Genomic DNA, 20,805 nt, shown 5'->3' on the forward strand with positions numbered 1-20,805 from the left:
ATAGTGTATAATTATATTAATTTTTCTTCAAACCCACACAAATCTAAATTTAAATTTCAAAATTCATCCTCCCACATTCAAATTTGAATTTGTATAGATTTAAACAAAATTCAATACTATTTTATACTAATTTTAATTAAAATTTACATACTTCAAATTTAAAGCAACATAAAGCATAGCTTTCAAATCTTAGATTTGAGTTTGAGATAGATTTGAACAAATTTTAATACAATTTTATATTATATTTTACCTAAACACCATAAAAGTCCAAATCTAAGGCCTAAGGCCTATTCAAACATAGGGTGAGTTAAATTCCAAAGCGAATAAAGAGTTAAAAATGGCTAAAGATTGAAGCTGATTATAATAAGCAAAGAACATCCACTTGCTACTTAATTATATTTATTGGCATTAAAAATGCGTAAAATGCCCTTCCACAAAAAGAGGGGAGACCTCCTCACATCATAATGTGGATACAGGAAATGTCCTCCTACTTAATATATTAGGAGATTAGATCTGCCGCCAGACTGTAGGATTATAGGCCCCAAAAAAAAAAAAAAAAAGTTCTGATCAAGTAATGTTTTCTGGGAAGAAGATGAAGAGCATCCGATATTCAAGAATTTTTTATATTTAAAGAAAAAACAAAAAAAAAAACAAAAAAAGATAAAAATGGAGAAACGAGTTGAACCCAACGGCAGAACCAGCAGCAGCAGTCAGCGATGATCTGCTCCATTATGAGCCACATAGGCCAGACTCCTGCAAATAACATTGCAATTGAAAATTGTAAAGTCATCTATACAGAGTATCCAGCAAGAAAAGAAAGAAACGAAAACCAAAAATCTACACAGAATCGACTTGTTCATCACAAAACTACTCATTGGTCGCAAAGCATTCACAAAACTACATGGTTTATCTTGCTTGTCGCTAAAGCTAAACAATGTACACAATATAGATGTAGGTGGATATTTCAACATGGAGCCAAAAAAGTCACATGCACTCTATAGCACACTTGCAACAAACTTACGAGAAGCGAATGAGTGATCCACAAAACTTGGGACAATTCTTGGATGAAAATGAAACCAAGACATCAATGTGGGCCCCAGATGAGGACAGCTACTTCTCCACTCAAAGTTATTTTTTCCATCCTACAAATCACTCCAGGGTGTATTTTGGTAGTTTTCAGAAACTTCAGGGATGCATTATTCAGAAAACCTGGGGGGTATTTGGACTTTATCCAATATAAATTGCTATATTGGACAAACAGGAGAGTGACCATAGCTCTAGGTTGTAGACAAGTGTAAAGCCATTGTGTAAAATATGAAACCATGGTAATGAGAATGCTCAGAAACCAGTTTGTAACTTCCTAAACCCACTTTCCAAGGGCCAAGGCATGACAAGAATCAAATGGAACTTCCTGCTACTGAGGTGGTTAGCAGTAGCAGATGGCAAGGGGCAGAATAACGTGCCACCACTACTGGAATGATAATGGACCAGGCAGAGGACCAAACCAAACTAAATTAGGAGGAGAGCTGAAATCACAAAGATCAACTGTAATGAGCTCAGGTTGCCAGTGCTTATCCTGGTTCAAATACATTCTTTGTTATACTAGCTGCGGAAGGACCACTGTGCTTGTAAGGAACATGCTTGACAAGAACAACGTTTTAATAATTTAGACACATCCAAACTATGTAATAAAGTAACACTCAATTTTAAGATCCTCCTCCTTGCCTCATTTCCAATTCAACCCCTACCCAAGACAAAATGTAAGGAAACTGCTTTAATAAAAACAAACATTTAATAACTTGGAAAGAGACAATTTCGCATCTAAACTATATAATAAAGTAACTCTATTTTAAGATTCTCCTCCCAACCCCATTTTCAGAATTCCATCCAAAAAGCAAATTCGCAGCAGTTCTTTTTCTTTCTTTTTTTTCCGGGTGCTTGGGGGTGATAGAGGCTGGGGGTGGTTGCAGATGGGGCCAGGATAGCACCATTTGCTATTCTTTGTGGTGGTATTAGCAATATAATGACAGTTGTAGGAAGAGATGTACCCCAGTTCAGAAATATAAGCCCTACAAGGGGTTGCAAATGTCCAATTATATGTGCACTATAACAGTAACCCTCTCCTTGTCAAATTGAGATTCAAATCATGAACCAAAACCCAATTTTAGGAATTGGTAACCAAAAACATATCAAACCAAAACATTTAGTACAAAATCCTAGAAGACAAGTATACTTGTAAAGCAAACAAAATATGTTGAAAATGAAACATTTTAAGAAATATTGTTCAATCATGTTTCTAATAGTAATGGTGATTGTCTTTAAAGCAAGTGATGGCATAAGTCCCGCCATGATCATTTCACCTCAAACGTAAATGACAGAAACTACATATATAACTGAAAATTCATGACCAAACAAATATATATTTGATACAATATATATTCAGGCTTAAAAGTATTAAGATGCAACAAAAGATAGACACGTCATTGGATTGTGTACAAAATGGACTACTGGACTTTAAAAAAAAAAAAAGAAATGAGTGAACAAAAAGCCAACTGACAAAAAACCTGAACTTTGTGGAGTTTAACTGAAAAATCATATTTTATAGGCATACTTTCTCTAAGAACTAGAAAGCAAGAAAAACTAATGAAAAACCAAGATACATTTTGTTCATGGAATGAAATGAAATGTGATAGAAAATAAAAATTGTACAGGGATATAATAATTTACAAGAAAGTCACTCACGTAAATGTTTTTATTGTTCAATGGAACAATCTACCATGAAATAGGATAGATGTTCACATGGTGAAATTTAGGAATAATCATTCCTTGTTCATTCAATGTTTCAGATTAACATTTTTAAATTGTCATTTGCTTATAGAAGACAATATTTTTTTTTTACTTCTGTAAGCTATCAAACCTCCATACAATGCCCCATTATACTCCTAGGAATAGACATTCCACAAAACTAATGTAGCCTAAGAAAGACTAATAAAAAAATAGAAAACAAATCAATGTTTTAAAAGGCGTACGTGAGGCGTGCCTCATTTTGGGCATAAAACGCCCTAAGGCATAAAGCCTCAAATGTGTACTCCTCAAGGAAAAAATTGCGCCTTCTACGCCTCAACTAGGAATGCGTACACCTTTTGGGAGCACCCGAGTAAAAAAAAAAAACTAACAAGTTGATAGGGTTTTGACGCTTAAAAAAAAATACTAACAAGTTGATAGGGCTTTGACAAGCGTCAAAAACCCCCTCTCTCAATCAAGCTTCTTTCTTCCAAAGCTTCGAAATCTTTCTGACGACACCTCCACCTTCTCGTCTCTCTCCAACGAGTCGTTGACTGCTTCCAAGATATCATCTCTCTCTGACGACCCCTTCAAAGCTCTCGTCTCTTCCCAAGCTAGGGTCTAGCTTCAAAGATTCCTCTAGCTTCTCGCCTCTCTCCGATGAATTGTCAACTGCTTCTGAGGTATCGTCTCTCTCTGACAACCCCTTCGGAGCTCTCGTCTCTTTCCAAGCTAGGGCCTGGCTTCGAAGACTCCTTTAGCTTCTCGCCTCTCTCCGACAAGTCGTCGACTGCTTCCGAGGTATCGTCTCTCTCAGACGACCCCTTCAGAGTTCTGGTCTCTTTCCAAGCTAGGGTCTGGCTTCGAAGACTTCTCCAGCCACTCGTCTCTCTCCAGCGACCCTCTACAGCCTCTCATTTCTCTTCGTGACCCGCTACAACCTCTCTGCTTCGAGTATCCAACTCTCACTCTCACAAGTTTTGTTCGCTGCAGCTGCTTTTGATTCTTAGAAGTTAGAATCTTGGATGATGAGACATTGCGATGCTTTAATTTGGCTTTTTCTCTTCTTTTTGTAATGTTTTGACCTATATGATATTTAAAAATTATGTTTTTATTTTTTTCTCCATTATTCCAATTTTTTTCTCATTTTTTTACTATATATGAATTGATTTTATTTATTAATTATTTAAAAAAATACTCTCCCAAGATACTTACACCTTAAGGCTTACGCCTCGACTCGTGGAGGGTAAAACGCCTCACCTTACGCCTTCGCATTTTAAAACATTGAAACAAATAAATAGGTAAACTGAGAAGTCTCTAAAATTTCAAAGCCACCTCGAGGCTGCAGCTGACCAGCACTACTGTGTTAAAGAGCAACTACTTCAAGTCTTCAGCGGAAAAACAAGACAAGTCCCAAGACTTAGAGAAATGAAGGTAACTACTTGAATGACAGAATAAGAAAGTCCCAAAAACATGGAATGAAGAGCACAAAATCCAGCCTCCTCAAAAATATGAAACAGCAGGTGAAGAATTGTGTCTTCTTTTGGAGACTGAAAAGTATCTGAAAGGCATACGGAGGCTTCTATGCCCAGAGAGAAAGAGAGACTTAAAATGCAGCATCTTTGAATTCTTAACTGGGGGCCCTCACTAGATCCGAAAAGATCCAGCCAGTGACCCAGCTGAACTGAATTGAATCAATGATCAACTGATTCCCTTGAGAATCAATTGAATCAGCCTCAATTCTCTCATATATTTGATTCAGACGTAAGATTCGAATCATTTTGACGGTGAATCAAGTCAAATCAAACAATTTGACCAGCGTGTCAATCAATTTTAACAACTGTTCTTGCAAATATTATATTAGAACTTTATAGTATTTGGAATGTATGCTGCCAGCCTCAAAAAAACACTTTTGACTGGAGTGCATACTAGATTCCAAAAAATATCTTAAAGATTCAAACAGGGATCAGGAGCCGATCTTATACGTATTCACTTACTCATCAAGGATGTGCATTTTAGGAACCAGTGTGCCAGTGGACAAAAACAAACAACTCAGTTGACTAATTTTTTAATATAATACACCAGAGATTGAGCCAATATTATTTTTGATTTTCAGGCAACCTCAATGGCTATCTAACAATTGGAACATAACCCAAAAAAGAGAAAGAAGACAGATCTACGACCAGATCAGCGCTCATTAAGCTCTTGGCTAGTTACCATACATACTAACAACTCACTCTCAGACGAGTTGTGCGCCCCATCATTAACCTTTTTCTTCAATCATTATTCACGTTAGCAGAACATCGAGGACATAGATAAGCTAACTCTTTAAAATGCAAGTACTAACTGTACTCTCCACCCCTGAGTCAAGATTTAACTCTCCTCACCCAGACACTTTGTTCAACCTAATGAATTCATTTGTAAATTATGTCCATGACTTTTCACCCTTAACTAATGGTCACACCAGCTAACAGGCGCAAGCCAGTATTACTGAAAAAGAAGTAAAGCGGATAATAAAATAAAAATCATTTACATGTGTATGCCTATAGTTGTTTATATAAACATGCAAATGCATCAATACGGATACAAGTTCTAAGGAAATCAGCATATAACATGCCAACACAAAAAAGGCTATAAAATACCGGGGTGATTAAATGACAAATACAAGAAAATGTTTTTTTAAATAATTGAAAAAAAAAACGAACGCATTTGGAAATCAATGTTGCCTAGAATGTGGAACGTTCTAGTTCATGGGACAGGAACGAGAACAAAAACGGGATCACAATACAGCACATGCCCAAAAATGTTGAACGTTAAGGGTATACGTAATTAGATATACTGGTGAAAAATTTGTTAAGGCGCTTGTATATTTTGGAGAGGATGTTGAGCTGTTTATAATCTAGAAGAGATTTTCTGTTGTGGAATAGAATAATAATGACAGAAATAGAATTAAAATGTCATGATTCTCCGCTCACTCTTACCTAAACAAAAAAGTATGTTATGTGAAAAATATTGAACTAAAACTTTGGATCATTGGATTTGGCATTCCAGAACGAAAATGTACCTGGTTTCAAAACATTCACACCAATATGTGGTTCACTAGGGTGTTAGCATTTTCTGGTAACTATGTTGGAAACCATAAGAAAGTCAAGCAAGATAGCAGGCCAATTTCATAAGCTCAGCATGCCTTTCACAACAACATTTCCCTTTGCTTATTAACATTATTTACTGAGGGAAAAAAGGGCGGGGTGACCTTATGCCCTCATCCTAACTTTACATCATTTTTCATGTTTTGGCATTTTCATGGGTGTATTCAATGTTTAATCAGAAGGTACATTCCTTTATCAAAAAAGATATAATCAAGATAAGAATTGTCCTTCCAAACAATGTTGATAGTACATGACCAGACCTTTATTCCTCACCAGTATGTGAGCTCACACATTTTGGCATAAACTGCCTTAGGTTTTATGGCAAATAAAATATTTGCTAATGACATAAAAAAAGCCAACAATATGGCATAATACCCAAATGCCTGAATCAGAATGATGCAGAACTGATGCTCTATCAAGTTTGGATAAGACCACAAATAAAAATTCTATAAATTCCATTATGGAGAAAATATAAAAGGGCCTTTTAAAACCTAGAAAACAAGAAAAGAAATATTCTATAAAACTAAATAAGTTACTGTTTAACTACTATTCCTAAGTACTGTACATAGATTCTAAAAGACATTTCAACATCCAATGCTAAAGGCTCTCCCTCCATATCAGGGGTCTACAAAGGGCATGATGCACATAGCCTTACCTCTCCATATTTGGACACATTGTTTCTGTGACTTGAACCAGTGTCCTTTCATTGGTACAAGGCTCACCCTTTAGATTCTTAAAGATATTATGTACTTAAAATAACCCTACAATGTGAAATTATTTTTATATTTTTATATCTGCTTTGCATATTGCATCAATGTAACACAATTAGCACAGAAGTAGACAAAGGTCATAATCCAAACTCAGTGCTGTGCTAACAATTCAACTGAGTTTGAACCACCTAAGGGTCTAGCATTTACTGACAAAACTAAATTCAAGCAATGTGAAGTAACAATATGAGATAATCAGAATTTAAATGGCATCGGGTATGTTTTCAACAATCATATTACAGAGAAATTCCTCAGGATGCATACACTGAATTACTAATATAGCCTTAAGAGCATGTTATGGATTCCCATTTATAAAAATGTGGAAGTATTAGTTTTGAAAGCCAATGAGCACACAAATGACAGGCCAAATCAGTTAAAAGGCTATTTCCTGAAACTAAGTGCGACATCCACACGTCTTCACACTGAAGAGCCTTACCATTCCAAATAAAACAATCACTATCAAATTCAACTAAACATTCTGAAACAGAAAATTAATAGAAAATTCAACACAGGTTTCAGTCCTACACATGCATCAAGTGTGCCATGCCTCTAGCATTTTAAATATATGGAACTAGAAATGCATAAATCACACAAGGAACAGGATAAAGGAGAACCTAAAGTGCCAAAACTGTTCTGCTTTTCTGCTAGGTTGACTTTCAACTTCATCAATCGATTAGGTTTGGGATTGGGTTGTATTTTTAGCCTTCAAAGTGGGAATCTTCATTTGGTTGCTGCTTTTTCCTTTTTTGCTTTTGTTTTCCTTTTCTATTTTGCTTTAGTTGGGAGGATTTCTTATCCTCATACATTCTTCAGCTTAGCTTAACTTCACACCACTACACACAAACCCTGGTTGACCAGTTTTATGCCTTAATATAAGCAAAGATAAAAATCTGTTGAAGGCTGAATTTGAAACAAAGAAGGGTATCGAGAATGTGAGCTTCAAGCTACTTTGCCCAAAACCACCCATCAAAGCTAAATAAGGATTCAGCACAGGTCCCCAACAATCATAGATCGGATTCATAATTATAGCATTGCATGAAGTAAAAAGACAAAAAAAAAATACAAATATATATGCTTAAACATAAAATAGTAAAAATTACATCAAAATTATAAAATATATGAAAGTAAATAAAAACAAACTCATTTCAACCAAATGAAATTAGAGGAAAGGGCTAAAAGTTAAAAATAAAGTAGTTTCATTATACAACACCACCAAGCCTCAAGTCCCACTTGGTGAGGTTGGCTGCATGAATCATTTTCTACCATTCTGCATAATCTTGGACAGAATACTTTAAAAATGGGACTATTGTCAAATCCTTACTACCCCTCAAACAACAGTTACCTCTCCCCTCCTCATTAATGCATTATTTGGTCTATGTTTCAAGGGCCCAAACTATCTTAATCGCCCTTCCCTTCCTTTATCTTATCTTCCATCAAAGCTACAACTATGTTACCATGAATGTGTCCATTTCTTCTTTAAAGTTATATCACCCATCCCTCGTAACAATTTCATTTTTGCAACCTTTATTTTTTGGATATTTTGTTTCTTAGGGGCTCAAAATTCCAACCAATATAGAATACCTGAAGTTTTCTTTTACTTCTAAAGGTATTCTACAATCATGCAAAATACCCCAGGCACTTCATTTACCCAACTTGCTTCAGCTCTATGCATTACTTCTTTAGTTTCTGCTCCAACTTGCATAATAGACTTGAGGAACCTACTAAAAATTCTTGAATATCAAGTTTTATTTTTCTTTTATCACTCCTCCTAAAATGGCCAAAAAACTTTTAGGGTTTGTTTGGAACCTTGGATTAAGGATTTTGGTTAGAAAAAGAAAAGGAAAGGAAACTCATTTTCCACAATAATTTCCCTCTATATCAAATACTACTAAAAATGAAATTTTGTTTTAAAAATGGTTAAAAATTAAGAAAAAACAAATGTAAATGATTCATAAAATCATATGTTTATTCATTGATTTGGTATATTTTTTGTTTTCTTTCTTACTTTCCTTGATAACCAAACATGAAAAAGTGGATTCTTTCATATTTCCTTTCCTTTTCTTACGATTTTCCAAGTTCCAAACAGGGCCTTAAGGAAAAATATTTCTAGAATAATAATAATTTCTCACAAAAAGAAAATTAAGAACATTAAAGAAACTCAATATGTAATATTTTAAAAAAAAGAGGATCATAAATGCAAATTTTAAGGGCAATACGTCATTTTTAATGTTGCTGTTTGGCATTTTTGGAACGATAGATCTTAGGGACATTATCATAATTCATCAGCTTTATAGGTGGCATGACTGTAATTTTGATAATTGTGAGTTATTTTCATGGGCATTTATAGGATATAATATTGTAAAACTCCTAAGCGAATTTACTAGTCAAGTCATTTGCTTTTAAGCAAAGCCATAGGTTGGCCTAGAAGTTCCTTGCTTCCCAAGCAAAACAAGTCCAACTAAGAGTGGATGATCAGCAACTCTGGTGACTACAAGAGTATCTATTGGTATTTTCATTTTTCCACGTGGATTTCATGGCTGAGAATGGATTTTTCACAAAACCTAGGAGATTTCCGAGGTTCTATTATCTTCTGGTCTCTTCTATCTTTCTGCTTTTCTCTTCTCCTCTTTATATTCTCTCTTCATTTCATATTTGATCATGCCTAATTCTCAAGTTCTCCAACAGGAAGACCGTAAGTTCTCCAACAAGAAGACCCTAGATTAAAGCCCATAATCTCCCAAACATATATAATATTGTAAAGCTCCTACATGAATTTACTTGTAAAGTCATTTGCTTTTAAGCCAAGTCATAGGTTGGTCTTAGAGTTTACTCGCTTCCCAAGCATAACAAGTCCAACTAAGAATGGAGGATTAGTAACTTTGGTGTCTGCAAGAGTTTCTATTGGTGTTTCCATTTTCCCATGTGGATTTGATGGTTGAGATGGATTTCTCACAAAACCTAGGAGATTTACGAGGTTCTATTATCTTCTAGTCTCTTCCATCTTTCTGCTTTTCTATTCTCCTCTTCTTATTCTCTCTTCATTTCATATTTGATTCATGCCTAATTTCTGAATTTCTCCAACAAGAAGACCCTAGGTTAAAGTCCACAATCTCCCAAACACATGTCCACAACCTTAAAACCTCAAAGCCCCACAAATAAACCTAGATACTATTCCAGCTAGTGGTTGAAACCGTAGTTTCAGCATAAATACCACCACCCCCTGCTCCAAGTTTCTACCCAAACTTCACCCATTATGACCCTAACCAAATGTCGATCAGTTTTTTTCAATAACACAATCTATTTTTTACTCCCCGGCAGACCACTAAAACCCATATACAAATCTGCTTTCCAGGCATGGGAAATTTTTCCTTCACATGTCCAAGGTCAAAAAAATAAGTTACGGATGCAACCAAAATAAACTCCTCTCCAAAAGTTGTTCCAAACAATGGTCTCATGTCACATTGCTAAGAAAGAGAGAATATTCATCAGGAACAAGCTTAATGACTCAAACGTACATTGTTATGTGAAGGAAAGTTAGACCCCAAAAAATCTCCAATAATCACCCTGCATAGTTCTATTTTTCAATAGCTGCAAAATATTGACTTCATAAGAATTGCATAATTAACTGGCAAATGGAAGATTCCACTGATCTTCACAGAAGCGTGAAAGTTATGCCAGTGATCTTCACAGAAATGGGAATGTTCATACCATTTTTTAAGTCAGGATTGCAAGTTGCATAGAAAGGTGAGATTCTGGACTGAAATATGAAATGGAACTATAAGTTCTTCCAAGACTGTTAAAATTGGGTCCTGCATGGGATCATTGGAAGGGTTGGCAGAATTGAATCATAGCATTGGATTGGGGATTTAAGATTTAAAAATACAAAATAAATATTAAAAATGCAATTTTTATGTTATTTTCCATATATTTAAATATCATAAATATTAAAAAAAAATGTCTGGTAAGTGCCCAAGTAACAAGTAGCTCATATAGTATAACTCTTATGTAACAAAGAGACCGAGCACTCAAATTGTAGCATTCCTTGATCAAGCTTATAATGGAAAAAAGGAATACATGCTTATTGGAAAAAAAAAAAAAAAAAATTAAAGACAAATCAGTCAACAAACCAGCATACAACATGAACATTTATTTATTTTTTTATTTTTTTTTTTTAAAAAGAGCCAAAAAATAACAGAAGTAAAACAATCAAGCTAGCTCATTTAACATTAATGCCAACATCCAAGACACATTTACTTCTTTGGCATCACCGAGATCATCCTCTCATTAAAATCCTAGTCACCATCATCATTATTCTCATCAAATGCATTAGTGGATTAAAAATCTGCATACATCCTCAACCTACATATTGATATTTGCAACTTGAATCACCTAATGAAGATGAAGCTAAAAAAGAGTTTTGAGTTCATAATTTTTCTAATATTAGAAAAACCAATTTACTTTCTAGGTTGTGCAGGAAAAAGACCAAGCGGGTAGTACAACTAATTCAGTAAAATACTAAAAATATAATGTATTCTAGGATCTTACCATTCTACAATGATCCTACTACGATTCCACTGAAACAGATCCAACTATGATTCTACTCCAATCCCACCAATTTGCAATTTTGTAAAGGGTCAGGATCATTTTAGTAAAGTAGGGTCTAGGAGTCATACAATCCGACAATCCAAATCAGTTTTAACAACCAGTTATACAACCACCAACACCCCATTTCCAATAATTTTCTTTAATGCGCGTAGTCACAAATAAAATTGGAATAAAAACTAACTCACTATGTCCAACTCTAGTAGAACACGTTCAAAATCATTAAAAAAACATCCAATTGCACTAGCAATAATATCTCAAAAAAACTGCCGAAAGGGGTCACCTTGCGCCAGGGAACCAACCAAAACTTCATTCGATCTCCTTGATCCACCAAGAACCTAATCTATGTACCTTGATGAATTGGGCATTCATAAAACCGGTCTTCATGCTACCAAATAACTTTGAAATCAACCAACCATGAAAGAACATAGGAGTCGGAGACATAAAGGAATGACGACAAGCAATCACAAACATTCTCAAAAACCATAAAACCAACAAGAACTATTTATATTTTGAACTGAGACTTGGACACTGTTGTTTGTCACCTGACCTCCTTTGTGGGAGGGTCCAGGGATCAATCCTAGTGGGGATCCTGTTTGGTGCAGGATGCACTGTCCAAATACAAAGGATAAAACCCTGAAATCAACTTCAATTTCTCAAAATTCCAAGAATTCTCCCCAACACTTATACAATGAGAAGAGCTACTGGCTGGCCCCCTTCTCCATGAAGTGCTACTGCCGCCATTAAAACCTCACCTTTATTTTCAACTGCGCCCCCGCCCCCGCCCCCGCCGCGCCGGGGGGGGGGGGGTGGTGGAAGCAAATGAGGAATAGCAGAAGACAAATCACCATGCAATGATAAAAATAAAAATAAAAAAGGGAGGGGGATGGGAATCAATTTTATAATGAAAATAGGCAGGATAGCGAGGTCACAAGTTCTGCATCAGCAATAACACAATCTTAAACCATTGCTCTCAAGAGGGGATATACGTTCAACACTGAGAATGGTAACAAACATGTGTTTTAATAACAAAAAATGCATATACATACACGCACGCGCGCAGTTTAAGGATCAACCTGCAGTCACATTCATCCAATTTGACATAAACCCAGACTCAGATGCATGCTCCTATTTTTGCATTAGCAAACCAAGGTAGAAGAGATGCATTTAAGTAAATGCATTCACATATATTTTCCACAAAAAAAATAAAAAATAAAAAGAATAAAAACAAAGTTCAATTGAACCATAAACAAATGAAAATTGAATGAGGGGCATAATTAGCTAAAAAAACAATGTCACATGAATACTCGCACAACAATGAAACAAACAACAAAGAAAGCAGTGCACGTAATGGCAAATGAAAAATGTCACTCACTTCTTGTGTCGCCGACCGCGCTTGGGGCCCCACCCTTCGAGCTTGGCGACAGGGCATCCGCACCGCGCGCGAAACAGCAAGATGGCCCGACCATTAGGCGGAGCCATCTTCCTGAGCTCCGCCCTCAAACACTCGTAATCGGGATTGGCCTCGTTCCCGCCCTTCCAAGGCAACCTATCGATCTCCTTCGATGCCGATTTCAAGCAATCCTCGGTCTGCAGCTGCAAATCAAACTCCAAAGCCTTCTTCAAACCCTTGCAGGCGGGATTATCGCACTTCCTCGACCTGTAACCGCAGCAGATCTCGACTGCCACAATCAAAATTGTGAAGAAGATCAGAAACCCTAGAATGTAAGGAAGGGGAGAGTCGCGGAAGGAGTCGGAATGGGAGAGAATGAGAGACGGGAGGAGGAGAGAGAGGGAGTGGAAGATGTAGGAGAAGTAGGAGGTGAGAAGGAAGGAGCCGGAGAATAGAACGAGGATGAGGATGAGGAGGTCGAGTGTGGCGGACGGAGAGTGCTTGCAGAGGCTGGAATTCGAGGTGGAGTTCGAAGAAGGTTTTCTGGACTTGGGAGAGGGTGATGACGGAGGCATGGCACCTGCGGCGGAGAAGGTGTTGACGTCGGCGGCGGCGGCGGCGGTGGTGGTGATGGAGGAGAGAAGGTGAGGGCGCATGTTAGTGGATTTGCAAGAAGGGAGTGAAGTTATCAGAGCGTATGTAAGGTGGTGAAAGGTATGTGGGCTTTGGGGGAGTGGAAGGGAAAGCAGGGGTGCGCATGTTAGCTCTGTTCGAAGCCAGCTGCGCACGTTTAGTGACTGACTATCGCATTAGCGCCCCACGCGCCACGCGCCTTCAGGCGCAGTGGAAAAGTTATTCCTTTTTTCTGTTTTAACGAAGTCTATTATACTATGGTGACGATAAACTCATAAAAACAAGTGTTTGGCATGTCAATTAATTGGTTATTTTTTTAAAAAAAAAAATTAATGCAGTAACTCCCCTAAGATTTCTTAACATCTAATTAAAAAATATTACCAAGTTAATAGTTATCAATTAGAATTTTATTTTCAAAGGAGTAAATTTAGTTGTAAATTATTTATTTGAAAAAAATATTACGCCAAACACCTGTATTTGTGCGCGTGTTCAATTTTCCTATTTTTAGCGTATGAAGTCTTGCTATTCAATAGAATAATTCATACGAGAATAAAAGTTGAAAGTCCCATATTGCCCAATTCTTGAAAAAAAAAAATAGGGTTATTGGGTTCGAATACAACAGTCTTTTGGACTAACTCTGATGAAAAAAGTCTACTGTGCGGCATGAAATTACAATGAATTTGGTTTGACTTTGTATGAGTCAAGTACAAGGGAAGGGTCATCAATTGATTGTTTCTACACGTGGACGATTATTCCTAAGACCGAATCTCTTTTATTCAAGAAATTATCTTCCTCCCAACCTATAAATCAATATTTAATGCAAAAATAAAATGACATGTTTAATTAATAATTAAGTCACGTAGAAAACATCTCAATTATCATTGCTTGAGATTTTCATATTTTAGGTATCAAGTTCACATGTTATGAGACGATAAAAAGGAATATGAGATAAGAGAGGTTATCTCTCATTATGTAGTTTTAAATCCGAAATTTTAATAAACCCAATAAAATAAACCAATAATAAAATGGATATCAAACACCTAACTAAGGAACATAATAATAATTTTACCCTATTTGAATCATAACATAAAACAAAGTCTTCAAAAAAGTGAGATAGCAACTATCCTAATACATCTAATAGAAAAAGTAAGAGCTATTATAAGATGTTATTGCAATTTGTTATCCTCCCTCCTCCACAACAAAATAATAATAATAATAATAATAATAATAATAATAATAATAATAATAATAAAGTTCATTTTCTATAAAAAGGTTATTAGCTTATATTTTATATTTTACTTAGTATGATAATAGTTTATAATGTAGTATTATCTTGAAAGTAGGACTTCACAAAAGATTATAGTTCATAAAATTTCATAAATGTAAATATTTTATTTTTTTAGAATGCTTAGGAGCTTCAATTTCAAACATTGAATTTCAAATTGTACGAATTGAACAAATTGAAGAACAAATTTGTATTGTGTTAGCTCAAAGGTTTCATTAACTTAATTTTGATAAAAACAAACTATTGTATACTAATGATTTTGTGCTTGAGTCATTTTTAATACGAATAATTCATTAAAGTTGAAGAATTAAAGTGTTAAAATCCTATTTATTTGTATTTTTATTCTCTAAATTGTAATTTGTTTTATCCTATTAACTCAAAGAATATTTAAGACATGACATTAATGGACTAAAACTATAAAAATGGCAAATAAAATAGATAGAACCAAATTTTGTAGGTTGGGGTTGTCGATCAACTCAAAGAGGATGGTCAAGCAATCCAAGTAGAAGATAGAGTCAATTGACTGACCCTTGAAGGCGGTTTACCAACTCTTAAAGGCAGTCGACTAGGTCATCTAATTTTGACCTCAACGACTCAATTTTTAACTCCAATGGCCAATAAACAGTCGACTAACCTGACCAAAAAACTTGCATAATAGGCAGAAAAATGGTTAGTTTGTCTCAAAACTCTCTCTCTCTCTCTCTCTCTCTCTCTCTCTCTCTCTCTATATATATATATATATATATATATATATATATATATATATATATATGCCCATTTAAGCCTAAGAAAAGTGAGCCAAGTTGTAATAACCCAAAGAAATAAACAGGGCCTCGTCGACGAACACAGGAGATTCGTCAACGAGAACATATGAGGGCCTCGTCGACGAGGACATGTTTCGTCGACAAGAAGATACCAAGAGGGGGTTTGAGGCAGTCTAAAATTCTTCGACAAGGGGCGAAAGTTTGTCGATGAACTTCTTTAGGGACTCGTTGACGAGATGACGTGTCTCGTCAACGAATCTGGGGTTATAAATAACCAAAACTCAGATTTTTTAGCAGAAAATGGCGCAAAAACATCCTCTCTCTCTCTCTCTCTCTCTCTCTCTTTCTCTAAAACGACCCTCTCCCTTTCTCTCTTCGATCCCAGCTTCGCTTCTCGTCGGATCGACGATCTAAGGCCACCACGACGCTCTTGGGGAAGTTCTTTGCAAGCCTACTGGAGTGGATCGTTGGTGGAAGTGATTTGAATTCCATCCCAATTTCAGGATAAGACATTTTATTCAGTATTTGTCTTTCCCACGGTTATAAGAAATATAGTATACGAAGAAATAATGATATTTTGTTCTCAGAGATGTGATTTTTAAGGTGTTGAGTGGAGAATCTTGCGGGTGTAAAGCCAGAGTACAGTGGGGGCTTTTCGTAAACTAAGGGAAATATGTTATGCTAGAAGTTTTAAAAATGTTAACAAAGATTTCATAGATACATATATACCAGTTTATTATACAGTTTTTACAGAATAAGAGTTTTAATATTTGTGTGGTCTGAGTAGATATTTATCTGATATAGAACTTACACAACTTTTACCAGCATATCATGTTTTACAGTATACTCAGATATTTATTCAGATCAGTTTACATATACAAATATTTATTCATATCAGTATATTATAGTTTTTATTTAGATCAGTATATACAGTATGCCATGTTTCCTAATGTCATGACACTCAAAATATATATACAGATTATATAGTCAGATATACAGATATAGCATCAAGATGCTACAGTTATAGTATTAAGATATTACTGTATTTACAGTACAGAATTATAGCGTTATGGTTATTTTGGAAACATGATGAAAATAGTAGAAAGATTATAGTAATATATATATATATATATATATATATATATATATAAATGGTATCAGATCCCTGTGAAATACTATAGATACCCCTGTGAAATACTATAGATACAGATACAGATAACAGAGTATGGTATCGTTGCTAATACAGATAAAGTGCAATCACATATCTCAAATAGTGTGTGGGTACCGTCAAACCGTGCTCAGAGAGGATGCAGCTCCCCAGTTCGCTAGGTAGAGGGGGTCAGTTTGACGAGGTAGCAGTCCAGTTTCGTGCCTAGGAGTGGATGTAGTTTTGCTGGGTCGAGGTAGTGTAGAGTATAGTGACTTACCTAGAGGGCTGACCAGCGTTAAGTCCCGCCTACGAGCCGCACAATCCTGTCATGAGGGGTCAAATCATGACATACAGAGTTTCAAGGAAAAAACACAGTTATGTATATATATACAGTTTTATAGTAATTTGATAAATATAGTATGATATTAGTAATATAAAAAGTAGAAAATTCAGATGATACAGTTATACTTTAAACTGTGAAAAATGTAAGATATGTTTTACGAGTTTATCATTTTATATAGTTTAGATGTTAATCAAATAGTATGTAACTTAGTTGCCACACACTAGCAATATCATATTTCCACTTATTGAGTGTCGTATCACCCTATTACTTTAACATTTTTCAGGTGAGCCAGTTAGGCGAGCAGATCAGGCTTGCAGATAGAGTGATTACTTGGTTGCCTTGTTTATAGGGTAAGTTGTACAAAGTGTTGTATTTTGGGGTAGATGGTACTGGAGAGAGATGTAAAATATAACTATGGTATGGAAATATTGAATTCTGGTATTGTATGTGTGTATATGGCTATATGATTTATGCTTTCTTCTGCGTAGGAGTGTTTATTTTATACAGGAATGCTCAGTGCCCATCTGAGGCCTGAGATGCCATAGTAAAGGTATCAGAGTAGTTTACATGATTTTTTTTTTAAATGGCGTGAATTTTGAGGTTGTTACATTTTTGGTATCAGAGCCTAGGTTACTAGGTTCTGTAGACTCTAGAGTGCAACGAAAACCAATACTAGAATATAGGAAAAAGGATTTGAGGTTTTGTTCTGTGATCTGGATACAAGATTCTCATGGTGGTTTCTATATTTTTCCTGGAGTGAAGATTCAAGAAAGCCATAGTAAACTATCAACGGATCATGTGTTCAGGTTGCAGGATTTGATTTGGGGTCAGGAATATGAGGAATTGTTAATAGAGAATCTGAAGTTTTAGTTAAATGGAATAAGTTAGATCTGTATAGGAAATAAGATTCTGAAACGATGTTCTATATATTTGTATGATGGACCCAGGAGGCAGTAGCGCTCACGCTAGTAGAGATGATGGAGCTGGACCTTTTGGTGTAGAAGGCGGGGATTCAGATGTTGTGCTACGTAGTGTGGCTCAGCAAGTTATGACTGAGATTGCTCAGAGCTCCAGAGAGCAGGGAGGTCCATCACCGGCTCAGGGATGTACGATAGAGAAATTTATGAAGATGAATCCACCGGCATTTTCAGAAGCAGTTAACCCTGTTGTAGCGGAGAACTAGATGCATAAGGTAGAGAAGATTTTGACAGTACTTCACTGCACCGATAAGCAAAGAGTCTTATATGCTATGTATAGACTGGCAGAGGAGGTCGAGAGATGGTGGACAACTACTAGATTATTAGAGGAGCAGAGGACTATTCTAGTGTCGATGAACTTGGCCCGATTCAGGGACGTGTTCTTTGATAGGTACTATCCTGCCTCAGTCAGAGAGGCTCGAGTACAAGAGTTTTTGAGTCTATCCTAGGGATCGTTGACAGTTCAAAAATACGCGGTGAAATTTATCGAGCTATCACGTTTCTGCCCCTATATTGTTCCAGATGAAATCAAGAAGGCTACAATGTTCGAGAGGAATCTGAGGTGAGACATTTATAGGTAGGTGGCAGTATTGAGGATACAGGATTTCTCAGAGTTAGTTGACAGGGCTATTATAGCATAGGAGAGTCTGCCGAGAGAGACTGAGGCACCGAATTAGAAGAATAGAACCGCACCTTCGAGTTTTCAGGTGGGGTCAAGCCAAGGCCCTTGTAAAGGAGGTAGATCTGGCAGGGATCAGAGATAGATGGTAAAGCATGGTGGATACCAGAGTGGACATCCTCCCACCACTTGTCCCAAATGTGGTCGGAGACATCCGGGTGAGTATCAGCTGGGGGAGAATGTCTGTTATCGTTGCGGAAGGCCCGACCATATGGCTCGATCCTGTCAAATGCCGTCAGGTTATGCATCGGCTCCTAGACCGTTTCATGGTGGATACCAGGCGCCGCGGAGGTCAACAGAGGAATACTGTGTCGGCGAGGGTCTTTGCGTTGACGCCGGGTGAAGTTGAGATGGCCGAAGATGTAGTCACAGGTACCCTTATTGCTTTACCATATAAAATTATTGTTTTGTTTGATACAGGTGCCACCCATTCTTTATATCAGCGGGGTATGTCAGAATAACTAGGATAGAGACATAGCTATTAGATGTAGAGTTGTTTGTGGGCACGCCGATGGGATCTGTGGTAAGATACAGGAAGGTGCTTCGGAATTTTACAGTAAGTATTCAGGAGAGAATACTACATGCTGATCTCGTGGTCCTAGATATGTAGGGGTTTGATGTGATACTGGGCATGGATTGGCTAGCAACTCATCACGCCAGCATAGATTGCCATAAAAAAGAAGTAATTTTCAGATTCCCGGGTGAGCAAGAATATAGACACAGTTCACGCATGCATGCCTCACCATAGCTTGTGTCAGCAATTCAGGTGGGGAGACTACTATAGGGTGATTTTTAGGGGTATGTTGCATACATAAAGGAATCACCTAAGGAAGAACTAAAGCAAACTGATATATTAGTAGTGCATGAATTTTTAGATGTATTTCTAGATGAATTTCCTAGCTTACCACCAGACCGAGAGATTGAATTTACGGTAGAACTATTTCCAGGGTCTACACTTGTATCTAAAGCACCATATCATATGGCTCCAGTTGAACTGAGAGAATTGAAAGATCAGTTACAGGAGTTGCTGGATAAAGGTTTCATCAGGCCCAGTGTGTCACCTTGGGGAGCACTAGTTCTCTCCCTAGGATTGATGATTTGTTTGATCAGCTCCAGGGGACCTAGATTTATTCTAAAATTGATCTGCAGTCGGGTTACCATTAGGTGAAAGTTCGAGAAAAAGATATTTCGAAAATGGCATTTTGAACGAGATATGGGTATTACGAGTTCCTAGTGATGCCATTTGGGTTGACTAATACACCAACAGTATTTATGGATTTAACGAACCGGGTGTTCCATCAGTATTTGGACCTGCTTGTGGTTGTGTTCATTGATGATATACTCATCTACTTAAGGAGCTTTGAGGAGCATGAGCATCATTTGGTGTTGCGAATATTAAGAAAAAAGAAATTGTATGTAAAATTCAAGAAGTGTGAGTTCTAGTTAAGGTAAGTTTCTTTTCTCGGCCATGTGATCTCTGAAGCGGGTGTATCAGTCGATCCAAGTAAGATAGAGGTAGTGGTGAGTTAGGAAAGGCCAGGAAATGTTCAGGAGATCAGGAGTTTTCTGAGATTGGCAGGCTATTACTGACGCTTAGTGGATGACTTTTCTAAGTTGTCAGGTCAATTAACACGACTTACGATGAAAAATGTGAAGTTTGATTGGACCGATGACCGTAAGTAGAGTTTTTAGGAGTTAAAGTGGCGGTTAGTTTCAACTCCAGTACTAGTTATTCAATCAGGGAAGGACGGGTTTGTGATATATAGTGATGTGTCGTTGAAGGGTCTTGGATGTGTATTGACGCAACACGTCAGGGCTATTGCGTATGCTTCTAGACAGCTTAAAGAATACGAGAAAAAATACCCTATGCATGATTTGGAATTAGTTGTAGTGGTGTACGCTCTTAAGATCTGGAGGCATTATCTATGTGATGCGAAGTGCGAAATCCTCACGGGTCATAAAAGTCTAAAATATTTCTTTACCCAAAAAGAACTAAATATGAGGCAAAGAAGGTGGTTAGAGCTTATTAAATACTATGACTGCACTATTAGTTACCATCCAGGAAAAGTGAATATGGTAGTTGATGCTCTGAGCAGGAAAGCAATAGGACTAGTACTGGCAGCTATGGAGATTCAGCACCTGATCCTGATGGATCTGGAAAGAATTGGTGTGGAATTAGTAAAGGATGATCCATAGGCATTTATCGCCAGCCTAGCTGTGTAGCCGACACTATATGAGAAGATTAAGGCCACTCAGGGTAATGACGTGGAATTAGCAGA

At 36.7% G+C, this 20,805-nt stretch overlaps 1 protein-coding gene across 1 annotated transcript; it reads right to left on the reverse strand.

The window, feature by feature from the left end:
• Nucleotides 1–361: 361 nt before the first annotated feature.
• Nucleotides 362–13,451, reverse strand: LOC131150237 (uncharacterized protein At5g19025-like). The gene is made up of 2 exons (XM_058100842.1): nt 12,678–13,451; nt 362–753 (listed from the first exon to the last, which is right to left on the reverse strand). Exons 1-2 carry the CDS (start codon nt 13,349–13,351, stop codon nt 711–713), a joined length of 717 nt encoding a protein of 238 aa, XP_057956825.1. The 5' UTR covers nt 13,352–13,451; the 3' UTR covers nt 362–710.
• Between the last annotated feature and the right edge of the window lie 7,354 nt (nt 13,452–20,805).

This window comes from Malania oleifera, chromosome 3 (genome assembly GCF_029873635.1).
Source record: "Malania oleifera isolate guangnan ecotype guangnan chromosome 3, ASM2987363v1, whole genome shotgun sequence".
In the NCBI taxonomy this organism is placed as follows: Eukaryota; Viridiplantae; Streptophyta; class Magnoliopsida; order Santalales; family Ximeniaceae; genus Malania; species Malania oleifera.

What these genes read in the sequence shown, in the direction of transcription:
- LOC131150237 (XM_058100842.1), bottom strand. Translation starts at nt 13,351, where the DNA reads ATGCGCCCTCACCTTCTCTCCTCCATCACCACCACCGCCGCCGCCGCC. An exon ending in CGCGGTCGGCGACACAAGAA is followed by an intron (nt 754 to 12,677) that starts GTGAGTGACATT and finishes TGTTATTTGCAG; the next exon opens with GAGTCTGGCCTATGTGGCTC.